This window comes from Hyla sarda, chromosome 1 (genome assembly GCF_029499605.1).
Source record: "Hyla sarda isolate aHylSar1 chromosome 1, aHylSar1.hap1, whole genome shotgun sequence".
Taxonomy (NCBI): domain Eukaryota; kingdom Metazoa; phylum Chordata; class Amphibia; order Anura; family Hylidae; genus Hyla; species Hyla sarda.
Window position 1 is genome coordinate 439,030,306 of NC_079189.1, and position 12,589 is coordinate 439,042,894.

A 12,589-nucleotide genomic window follows, 5' to 3' on the forward strand; every position below is an offset into this window, starting at 1 on the left:
CTAGGGAAGATAAGATAATGGCTAGTAAATGGCTAGTAAAGCGGGGGGTCTGCTCCATAGGCATTCGTACAATGCTGTTCTGTGGCCCCCTGTTTCTTTATTATGCTATAATGCTGCAGGAGGTAATGTGGTCCAAGTAGTGTTTTCCCTCATTTTCACAAAAAAGAGGAGAGACTCCCCATATTCCTGTCATTTTCCACTTATCCTAGTAGAGATTAATTAAAAAAACTAAGTTAGTCAGAAGTTGTCTCCTATATAAGATGTAGAAATGTTATTCACTAGCGTAGTTGTAGTATGAGCCTGCGATATATCATTACACATGGACTAGTAAGGAGACGACTGGCGTACCCTTCAATGCATATTTATACAGTCTTTACATAAACATGATAAAGAAACTTGTGCTTATACCCAGATGTTTTGCATTCCGGAAAGCAAGTACAACCCTGGAATAAATTCTGTGTTGTGTTGGTATGATAACAATGTATGCAGCACCAGGGCAGAGTCTGTGAGGGAGGAAGAGTATATGTGAGGTGAAGGAAAGTACATACAGAGGAGAGGAGTCTAGAGCCAAGTCTGTCCTTTGTTTTCTTTATATGAAGATAAATACATCACTCCTATACACGTTCCCATTCTATATCCTCCAATTGCCATGCGTGTGAGAGGTAGAAGGGGGGGGGGAGCATCTCCTTACGTGTATGTGTGCAGTGTACGGGAGACAGCATAGCAGCTAGTACCCTCCCCATAGTACAGAGTCAAATGAAAATAAGAAACTGAGAATACAGATGGGAAAAATAATGAAAATGCCATTTATAAGTCATATAATGGCCAGAAATAGTGCTACTCCTCATGTACGCAAACAGCTTATACTGAAATATGTTGAATTGTTATTGACCATTTAGATTTGGCCATTGGCATTGGCTCACTTGCCATTGGATATAGTTTTGGGTCATAATGTCTGTGGATAAAGTATAAATTCTGATAAAGGTGCTTAAGAGTATGTCAAGTTGGCTAGGCATGCGAGTCTTATGTTTCGGTCAACTAGCATGGATACAAAATAACCATGTATATTAGCATAATGAATGTCAGCAAGGACAAGAACTTCTTTTGGAAGGACATCCTACTTGATGTAAATAGGCAGAGGCCATTCACGGAAATTCCACCAGTCTCCTCTGGAATGGGCGCTTAATGTCCGTGGCAGTGTGCTGTGGACAGTAAGAGCTGTCACATGTATTAGAGCATAGTGTCAGGACTTCTCTGATGGATTCTAACTAGGGTGGCTTCAGTTTTTGTCTATTGGCTGAATGTACAGTGCTGTTGTATAGATGTGGAGAGCAGTGCAGGATCATTCTACTTTATTGGCTCGACAGTTTGGAATACCTACAAGGTGACAACATTGTGTAGGTTCTATGCTTCCTATTGTTTATACTGTCTGGTGAGCACAATTATTTTGGTGCAAATCAAAGTTATGCTTCAAATTACTAGACCTGCATATGTAACAAGGTTAATAAAGGGCTGTTTTAGGAGGGCGCACCTGGAAAAATGTAGCATGGAGATCATGTACCAGAAGCTGGGTTTATGTTGTAGGGTATTCAGGTCCATTGTCTATACCAGGCAAACCTAGATAGAGTTAAGGTCCCGAGTTATGTTAACATGTGGATACAGAAGGCTTACTATGGCCCAAGCGTCCAAATTCATCAGGAGTATTGTGCAGAGAATGAAGCGCTCGGCACCGGGTCTTGCAGTAGTTCTTGTTATTGGGGGTAACTGTACCTTACACTTGGGCGGTGCAATGACACTTAGACAGAGATGCGACAATGTAGAAAAAAAGAATCACAGCGCAGCACTCACCCTTCCAGTGATTTATTTCAGTCCCTTGAACATTCCATATGGTGATCCAGGTACAGTATTGTTCGGGGGGAGGACAGGAAAGAGAGCTCCGAGGAGCCCTTGCGGCAACGTTTCGCGGCAAAAACCGCTTGGTCACGCCTTGGCGTGACCAAGCGGTTTTTGCCGCAAAACGTTGCCGCAAGGGCTCCTCGGAGCTCTCTTTCCTGTCCTCCCCCCGAACCCTACTGTACCTGGATCACCACCATATGGATTGTTCACGGATCTGAAATAAATCACTGGAAGGGTGAGTGCTGCGCTGTGATTCTTTTTTTTCTACCAAATTCATCAGGAGCTATGGGTGCTATGCACTAATATACCCAATCTTCATGGACCAGGAAGGTTAGATTAATCTGTAAGAAAACTTTCTAGATGTCCTTTCTATGTGTTCTCCAGTGTGCACAAAATTCTGCACAAAGGACAACATTTCTTCCACAAATTGTCCAGGAAATGTACATAGCTCTTCACACAAACCCAATGAATGCCAGAAAGTGGCAAAATCGTATGCATCGTACCCTAAATCTAGCCCTTGGGGTACAATTTCATAGGATCCCTTTAAAACATGAGTTTTAAAACAGAACTTTACTACTGTCTAAATGCTGTCATTTTAAAGGAATTTGTACTTTGTGTGATTTTCTTAGTAGCAGAACGTAGGATTTCCTGTCTATTGTCCTGGCATTGTTTATCCATGTATATAGATGTATAGTAATCAGCTTTTAAGTTGTTATCTCTTAAGAATGCAGCGAGTAGACCTAGACTTCCTTAACATCATCCATTCTGAAAATTGCTCATAAAATACTATAAAAGGCAAAACATTCCTCGCTTCAGGAAAGTGATATGTAATCTAGGAAAATAGAGCAGAGCTCCTCATTGTGTAGTACATCTCATACTGCCATGTTCACATTTGAAAAAGGGACTTAGACCCAGAAACGCATTTTTTGTAGCTATAATACACAACGTTTTCTACCAACGGATTGCAACTAGAAGTCTTTCCTATATGTTGGATTGTGCCAAATACCTGGGTTTTTACCTTCTCCCCTACAGGAAAGTAATTTGCACATTGATGTGCGACTGGCAGTGGCTTCACTAGGAAGTAACAACTGGGTGCTGTGAGTTGGTGAGCTGAGTTACAGTGGGGCAATAAAGTATTTAGTCTGCCACCAATTGTGCAAGTTCTCCCGCTTAAAAAGATGAGAGAGACCTGTAATTTTCATCATAGGTATACCTCAACTATGAGAGACATAATGAGAAAAAAAAATCCATAAAATCACATTGTCTGATTTTTAAAGAATTTATTTGCAAATTATGGGGGAAAATAAGTATTTGGTCAATAACAAAAGTTCATCTCAATACTTTGTTATATACCCTTTGTTGGCAATGACAGAGGTAAAAAGTTTTCTGTAAGTCTTCACAAGGTTTTCACAGACTGTTGCTGGTATTTTGGCACATTCCTCCATGCAGATCTCCTCTAGAGCAGTGATGTTTTGGGAATGTCGCTGGGCAACACGGACTTTCAACTCCCTCCAAAGGTTTTCTATGGGGTTGAGATCTGGAGACTGGCTAGGCCACTCCATGACCTTGAAATGTTTGTTACAAAGCCACTGCTTCGTTGTCTGGGTGGTGTGTTGGGGATCATTGTCATGCTGAAAGACCCAGCCACGTTTCATCTTCAATTCCCTTGCTGATGGAAGGAGGTTTTCACTCAAAATGTCACAATACATGGCCCCATTCATTCTTTCCTTTACACGGGTCAGTCATCCTGGTCCCTTAGCAGAAAAACAGTTCCAAAGCATGATGTTTCCACCCCCATGCTTCACAATAGGTATGGTGTTCTTTGGATGCAACTCAGCATTCTTTCTCCTCCAAACACAACAAGTTGAGTTTTTACCAAAAAGTTATACTTTGGTTTCATCTGACCATATGACATTCTCCCAATCCTCTTCTGGATCATCTGAATGCTCTCTAGCAAACTTCAGACGGGCCTGGACATGTACTGGCTGAACTCCTTAACAACGCAGGATGTATATTTACGTCCTGCGCCAGCTCCCGCGATATACCGTGGGGTCATGCGGTGACCCTGCGTCATATCGGGTCGGTCCCGGCAGCCATCAAAGGCTGATGAAAGTTGACAGCCATAACCGATGAAAGTTGACCGCCACGTCTGAAGTGAAACTGGAAGCATTCAGGCAGCTCAGTCGGGCTGTTCGGGACCACCGTGGCATCCCAAACAGATTGCAGGACACCAGGAGGATCCCTTCCTGCCTCCTGCCTTGCCGAATGACTGCTCAGAGATCCAGGCAGGAGCAGTCGAGCGGTGATAACACTGATCAATGCCATGTTAATGCATGGCAGTGATCAGTGTAGGAAATCAGTGGGGGCTATAACATTGCATAAAAAAAAAAAAAAGTTAATAAATGTGATTTAACCCCTTCCCTAATAAGTCAGAATCACCCCCCCTTTTCCCATAAAAAAAATAAAATAAAAAACTATGTAAATAAAAATTAATATAAACATACGGGGTATTGCCGTATGCGTAAATGTCCAAAATATAAAAAAAAAAAATAATAAATTAAAACGCATGGTCAATGGTGTATTTTTGGTCACTTTTTATACCATTAAAAAATGAATAAAAAGCGATCAAAAATTCTGATCAAAAATGGTACTGATAAAAACTTCAGATCACGGAGCAAAAAAATTAGATGTATAAATTTTCCTGCAAGTAGTTGTGATTTTTTCCTAAGTACGTAAGGTATCATTTTAGCCATATGGACCTACAGAATAATGATAAGGTGTCATTTTTACCAAAATATGCACTGCGTAGAAACGGAAGCCCCCAAAATTTACAAAATGGGTTTTCTTCTTCAATTTTGTCGCACAATGATTTTTTTTTTGTTTTGCTGTGGATTTTTGGGTAAAATGACTAATGTCACTGCAAAGTAGAATTGTTGGTGCAAAAAATAAGCCATAATATGGATTTTTAAAAGGTAAGGAGGAAAAAACAAAAATGCAAAAAACTGAAAAACGCTGAGTCCTTAAGGGGATAAGCAGGGGAACACGTCTGGCACCGCATGATTTGAGTCCCTGGCTACGTAGTGTGTTACTGATGGTGGCCTTTGTTACTTTGATCCCAGCACTCTGCAGGTCATTCACTAGGTCCCCCCATGTGGTTCTAGGGTTTTGGTCACCGTTCTTGTGATCATTTTGACACCACGGGGTGAGATCTTGCGCGGAGCCCGAGATTGAGAGAGATTAATGTAACACTCATGTTTAAGAAGACAGGAACACCGGTGTATGTGGATCCACTGGACCTGTGTGGCAGATGACTCGGACCGTACCAGGGAGTGGAGTCTAAGGTGCCGCTGGTTTTCACCAGAGCCCACCGCAAAGTGGGATGGACTTGCTGCAGCAGGCGGCACCCAGGTCGCTTCCCCTGGCACAGCTCGACCACACAGGTGGCTGAGGATATGCGAGGCACAGGAAGGATAAGGCAGCTCGTAGTCATGATAGCAGAAGGTCAGGGCAGGCACAGTAGCGTAGTCAAGATGTAGCAGGAGGTCAGTAGGCAGGCGGCAGAGGAGCAAGGTCAGGTCACAGAGCAAAGGATCAGATACATGGCAAGGTAACTCAGGTTTGCTTTCTCTCTGGTACAAGGCAACAAAGATCCGGCAGGGAAGTGTGGGAGGAGGAAATTATCAATGAGCCACAGGTGTACTACACTAATGGGCGCACTGGCCCTCTTTAAATCTTAAAGCTCCAGCTCGCGCGTGCCTTAGGGGATGGGGACACGCGTGCTGCCGGAGCAGAGAGGCGGGGGCAGGAGAAGCACCTGGTGAGTGAAGGACTGGGATTCGCATGCGGGCGCGTCCCGTGATGTGAATCCCAGCCCCGCTGGCAGCAGCAGGTAACTGGACAATGCGCTCACAGCCAGCGTGTGTGGCCGGAGCGCATAACGTAGCAATTATCAGTGGTCTTGTATGTCTTGTAAGGCTGCTTGCCTATTGCAGATTCAGTCTTCCCAGCCTGGTGCAGGTCTACAATTTTGTTTCTGGTATTCTTCGACAGCTCTTTGATCTTGGTCATAGTGGAGTTTGGAGTGTGACTGTTTGAGGTTGTGGACAGGTGTCTTTTATACTGATAACAAGTTCAAACAGGTGCCATTAATACAGGTAATGAGTGGAGGACAGAGGGACTCTTATAGAAGAATTTACAGGTCTGTGAGAGCCAGAAATCTTGCTTTATTTTTAATTTTGGGGATTTTTTTCTCTCATAGTTGAGGTATACCTATGATGAAATTACAGGCCTCTCTCATCTTTTTAAGTGAGAGAACTTGCACAATTGGTGGCTGACTAATTACTTCTCACCCGGTGCTGTCAAAATGATCACAAGAACGGTGAGCAAAAATCCCAGAACCACCCGGGGGGGGGGGGGGGGGGGGGGGTGACGTCTGAGACCAAAGTAACAAAGGCTACCGTCAGTAACACACTATGCCGCCAGGGACTCAAATCATCCAGTGCCAGACGTGTCCACCTGCTTAAGCCAGTACATGTCTAGGCCTGTCTGAAGTTTGCTAGAGAGCATTTGGATGATCCAATAGAGTATTGTCATATGGTCAGATGAAACCAAAGTAGAACCTTTTTGGTAAAAACTCAACTCGTCGTGCTTGGAGGAGAAAGAATGCTGAGTTGCATCCAAAGAACACCATACCTACTGTGAAGCATGGGGGTGGAAACCTATTCCAACCTTTTTGGTAAAAACTCAACTCGTCATGCTTGGAGGAGAAAGAATGCTGAGTTGCATCCAAAGAACACCATACCTACTGTGAAGCATGGGGGTGGAAACATCATGCTTTGGGGCTGTTTTTCTGCTAAGGAAAGGAAAGAATGAATGGGGCCATGTATTGTGAGATTTTGAGTGACAACTTCCTTCCATCAGCTAGGGCATTGAAGATGAAACATGGCTAGGTCTTTCAGCATGACAGTGATCCCAAACACCAAAGGAGTGGCTTCGTAAGAAGCATTTCAAGGTCCTGGAGTGGCCCAGACAGTCTCCAGATCTCAACCTCATAGAAAACCTTTGGATGGAGTTGAAAGTCCATGTTGCCCAGCAGCAGCCCCAAAACATCACTGCTCTGGAGGAGATCTGCATGGAGGAACGGGCCAAAATACCAGCAACAGTGTGTGAAAACCTTGTGAAGACTTACAGAAAACTGTTGACCTCTGTCATTGCCAACAAAGGGTATATAACAAAGTATTGAGATGAACTTTTGTTATTGACCAAATACTTATTTTTCACCATAATTTGCAAATAAATTCTTTAAGAATCAGACAATGTGATTTTATGGATTTTTTTTCCCTCATTGTCTCTCATAGTTGAGGTATACCTATGATGAAAATTACAGGCCTCTCATCATTTTAAATGGGAGAACTTGCACAATTGGTGGCTGACTAAATACTTTTTTGCCCCACTGTATGTATGTATTTGGATAACACTTTTTTGCAGCAGTGTTGCCTTCAGCTGTGTGCCTATAGCTTTTTTCCAAAACTACAACTCCCAGCATTCCCAGACATCCTTTGACTGTCCATGCATGCTTTGAGTTGTGATTTTGCAACAGCTGGAGGCACATGTTTGGTAAAACTCTGTATTACAGAAGTGTTGCTGCAAGCTGTGTTCCTCCTGCAGCCTTGTCAACATTCATGCTGCTGTGAGAGTCATCAGTGTCCCAGGAGGTATGGGGACCCCTAGTGGTGGGCTTTTCAAAGGCAGTTTTCTTTATTAAAGTGTGAATTTTTAGGAAGAGTATTGTTTTGCCACGATGAACAACATATAAAACGTTTTTATATCTGACAGTGCCCATGTAATGACCCAGACCCTAGTCATTTTCCTGAATTACCCTCTAGGTCTTATGGATAAGGCGATCACCACATCCAACATGCTTAGCTTCAAGCTGAGTTTCCTCCTATGATAGGAACATACACCCACTATTTACTGTGACCACATTACTACCACCATTAGGCTTTGAAGCCGGCCTCTTGTATACAACATTATTAATTTGGGAAGTCATTGTTCCTTTGGAAATAAGGTGTGTCCCGCAGTTGTCTCATAAGTCATGCTGCCATGGGGAAGTAAACATTCAGCTCTGCAGGTTCTGCATTCCTAATGCCGCCACTTAGGGAACGCTGTGTTATTGCTAGTTTGGGATTTCTTTGAAGAAGTTGAATATGGAAGGTGGGACTCACTTGGTCTTATATTTTCACAACACAATAGTAAAAACAATGAGCTCCCTTGAAGAGGACCTCTGTCCAATCCCAAAAAAAGTGAAATTTATCATTGAATAGCTTGGGCTGCTCTGATCTTTTTACAGTTTCTTGATACCTCCCACCCCCCCTAATAAGATGGGTGTGAACTTATTTTAATTATGGGAGTGAATTTAAGGTGATACTTGGGATTATACAGTCAGTGGGAGTATATGGGTATGTTCACACTGAGTAACTGGGGCGCAATTCCGTGGTGTGAACCTCTAACATTAGTGTGAATGGGTCTCCCGCGAACCCGTTCACAATGCGGAACAGCTAGGTTGAGGTCCCAGAGGTGGATATGCCATAAATGGTTCAGATGGAGATACCCCCAATAATATATGCAAGAAGTGGAACATAGCCTTTAAATAAAGGTGATTTTAATTAATTATATTTGATATATTATGTTGCTCTTTTGGTTGTAAGAAAATATGAATTATGACCTTATTGTATGTTTAGATGCTAGCCCTGCAACCATCAAGCCATCCCAGTCATATGTTTGCAATGAGCCCAAGCAGCATCCATTATAACGTGCCACATGATCTATTTGGTTTGCAAGCCCAAGCTCTACTGTATTTTGTCTTGGGCTCTTCAATTTAAGTGGAGCCCAGATTTCCCCTACACCTAAATTTCTATATTTCCATAAAAATTTCTACAACCATTGTGAGCATTGGAAACATTACTTTTGCACTTTAAAGCTGCAGTGACTTACTGGACTAGGCTTCCTGTATCAGCTGATAGGGGTGAAGATGTTCCATCCCATAACTTATTTGTCACACAATCTGTCTACATGAATGGCTTCCATACATTAGGAGTGGGGACACTCGGAGCACCTGGCCGTACTGTGAGGCAGCTTTGTGCCTGGATTCTGTGCCTGTCACTGCAGCTGCTCTTGTCATTCGCAGTGCCTGTCACCCAGAGTCCCAGTCCCATAATGCCCCAGTGTCACAATTTCAGGCATTTGTTCTATTTACATTACTTGTGGCCAGTCTAGATGACAAAGATCCTGATGCTGATGATAGTGGGCGATATACATCTTGGTATGCACAGTTCATTCCAGCCTATGTCTCTTTATACTGGCATGCTGATCACCTTCCTCTATGAATACATTTCATGTAGACCAGTGATCTCAAACTGCGGCCCTCCCGATGTTGCAAGACTTTAACTCCCAGCATGCCCGTACGGCCAATGGCTGGGAGTTGAAGTTTTACAACATCTGGGGGCCACAGAGTGAGACCACTGATGTAGACCATACTCACAAGACTCCTTGCATCCTGTACATTACTGTCTTAAAGCTAGAATTGGCTTCTGGTTTCTTGCCAAAGCTACTCCTACACCACAAGTTTCTGGAGATGCCACCAAGGTGTGTCTATACGCCCGAGGGTAGGGTGGCCTTTGTTCATCACCGAGTCACAATGCCTTAACATTAGAGCACAATTCTTTATAATCTCTAACAAATCAGTTTACTATGTTTATAGGTCATAGGGTGGATGAAACTTGAATGAATATTTTATATATAGCAGCATAGATATCAGTTACTGTCACTGCTGCCCTGCAGTCACGGAGTTTGGGGTTCAAATTCATCCATGTCACATCAGCACAGGGTTTGTGCTATATTCATGTGTTTGGGTGGGTTAAAGGGGTACTCCGGTGGAAAACGATTTTTTTCAACTGGTGCCAGAAAGTTAAACAGATTTGTAAATTACTTCAATTTGAAAATCTTAATCCTTCCAGTACTTATCAGCTGCTGTATACTACAGAGGAAGTTATTTTCTGTCTGACCACAGTGCTCTCTGCTAACACCTCTGTCCGTGTCAAGAACTGTCCAGAGCAGGAGAGGTTTGCTTTGGGGATTTGTTCCTGACACAGACAGAGGTGTCATCAGAGAGCACTGTGGACAGACAGAAAAGTACAACTCAACTTCCACAGTAGCATACAGCAGCTGATTAGTAGTGGAAGGATTAACATTTTTAAATTGAAGTAATTTACAAATCTGTTTAACTTTCTGGCACCAGTTAATTTAATTTTTTTTTTTTTTTCCAACAGAGTATCCCTTTAACTATGGGGCATCCTGGTGTATATGTGTATGCATAGGTTAAATGAAGTTATTAGTGGGCTTCATGTATCATGCTAAAGCGATAGACCCTAACTGTAACCCTGACGTTTCTATTCATCCTACGTTATCTTTTTGTTGCACAAATAATGGACTATTTTGGAGGTGGTAGAGATGTTCTACCCCTCCTCCTTTCATTGATTCCTCTTATACAGTTTATGAAAGTTATGTTGTTTAATCTCTTGCAGACAGCAGGGTTTGATGGCTTCGGAAGTGGTTTGAAATTGGGCTCCCATGAGGGCCGCCCTCAGACCCTTGCCACGGTAAGAAGACCCATGTCCACCTGCTCCTTGTCTTCGGGTCATTATTTTGACTCGGTGAGACCTTCACCTTCTACTAAGTACCTGTTCCCTTCCTGCACAGTTTTCCTTTATACCTTAGGTTGTAATGCTGTACGGTGAATGGCTTCAGCATACAACCGCTTCCCTTCTTCTAGCATGATCTTCACAGCTATCCTCTGTAGTCCTCACTTAGCAGCATTTTTGTCCACCCTACTCCCAGAACTTTCCTCTAAGTTTATCTCTCACTTACCCTCTAGTGGTGATGTCCCCCCCCCCCCCCACACTAATGTTCTCTCTTTGTTACCTTATATATTTATTCTAGTAGCTGTTTATTTAAAGTGTTACCTGTCATCAACAAAAACCTTTAACTGTTTAAAGACCAAGGACGTGTATACACACGGGAGCCCGCGCCATACCGGCCGGCCTTCAGCTGATCCTCGTTAATAGCCGACATGCGGTGATCGCAGCGGGGGGGCTATTAACCCTTTAGATCCACTGTGGAGGTAGCTGGAGGGCTTACCTCTTCTCCGGCTCTGGTCCAGGCTCTCGCATTGATAAAGCCTGGCAGGACCAGACTTTATTAATGGAGCGCAGATCACACAGATCAATGTGATTCTATGAAACCACATTGATCTGTATGAGGAATCTAATGATTCCTCCTAAAAGTCCCCTATGGGGACTAATAAAGTAAAAAAAAAAAAAAAAGTTTAATAAAAGTTTATAAAAACACACATTAACCCCATCTTTATAAATATATATAAAAACATAATAAAAATTAACATATGTGGCATTGCCGCATGCGTAAATGTCCGAATTATAAAAATATAACGTTAATTAAACTGTCAATGGTGTATACGTAAAAAAATTGCGTATTTTTGGTCACTTTGTATACTCTAAAAAAAAAAAAAAGTATAAAAACCGATCAAAAAGTCACATCAAAACAAAAATGGTACAGATGAAAACTTCAGATCATGGTGCAAAAAATTAGCCCTCATACCGCCCCGTGTACGGAAAAATAAAAAGGTATAGGGGTCAGAAGAGGACGATTTTAAATATACTAATTTTGGTGCATGTAGTTATAATTTTTTTAAAGTAGTAAAATAAAGAAAAACATCATTGTAATTGTATCGACCTAGAGAATAAATATATGGGGTCATTGTTACTGAAAAGTGCACTGCGTAGAATCAGAAGCCCCCAAAATTACAAAATGGGTTTCTGGGTTTGCCGTAAATTTTGTGGTGAAATGATTGATGTCATTACAAAGTACAATCGGTGGCGCAAAAAATGAACCCTCATGAGTCTGTAGGTGCAAAATTGAAATTATGATTTTTAGAAGGTGTTGAGGAAAAAAACGAAAGTGCAAAAACGGAAAAACCTGTGGTCCTTAAGGGGTTAATATAATGTAGCTAATACCATTACATTCATATTTGTAAAAAACATTGGTTAAAAATGCTGTTCCTGCAGCTATTGCATATGTGTGTGAGGAGTCCAAATACAGGAAGTGAGGGCAGGACAAGTAGGGCTCTGTGCAGGCTCCTGGCTTGTCAGTCATCCTGATGGGTGAGTGTCATAGAGCCTCACTGCACAGAGCCCTGCTTGTCCTCAGTGTACAGAGCCCTACTTGTCCTCAGTGCGCAGAGCCCTGCTTGTCCTTGGTGTACAGAGCCCTGCTTTCCCTCAGTGTACAGAGCCCTACTTGTCCTCAGTGCGCAGAGCCCTGCTTGTCCTCGGTGTACAGAGCCCTGCTTTCCCTCAGTGTACAGAGCCCTACTTGTCCTCAGTGCGCAGAGCCCTGCTTGTCCTCGGTGTACAGAGCCCTGCTTGTCCTCAGTGCACAGAGCCCTGCTTGTCCTCAGTGTACAGAGCCCTGCTTGTCCTCAGTGCACAGAGCCCTGCTAGCTGTAGGGACAAAAATATTCATATTTTTAAACCAATGTATATTACAAATATGCATATAATGGTATTATCTACATTATATAAAAAGTTTTTGTTGACGACAGGTACACTTTAATGTGTGT

General features: G+C 42.6%; 1 protein-coding gene across 8 annotated transcripts in view; it reads left to right on the forward strand.

The window, feature by feature from the left end:
- SEPTIN5 (septin 5) overlaps positions 1-12,589 on the forward strand; it is an 88,733-nt gene that overhangs the window by 23,069 nt on the left and 53,075 nt on the right. For 4 of the 8 annotated variants that reach the window (XM_056532282.1, XM_056532294.1, XM_056532288.1 and 1 more), the window contains exon 2: positions 10,479-10,607. The exons of 1 other annotated variant lie outside the window; for it this stretch is intronic. In XM_056532282.1, coding sequence (XP_056388257.1) covers positions 10,479-10,607 — 129 coding nt within the window. The remainder of the gene's footprint in view (positions 1-10,478; positions 10,608-12,589) is intronic. 3 more of the 8 variants (XM_056532344.1, XM_056532317.1, XM_056532323.1) reach the window with 1 other exon arrangement.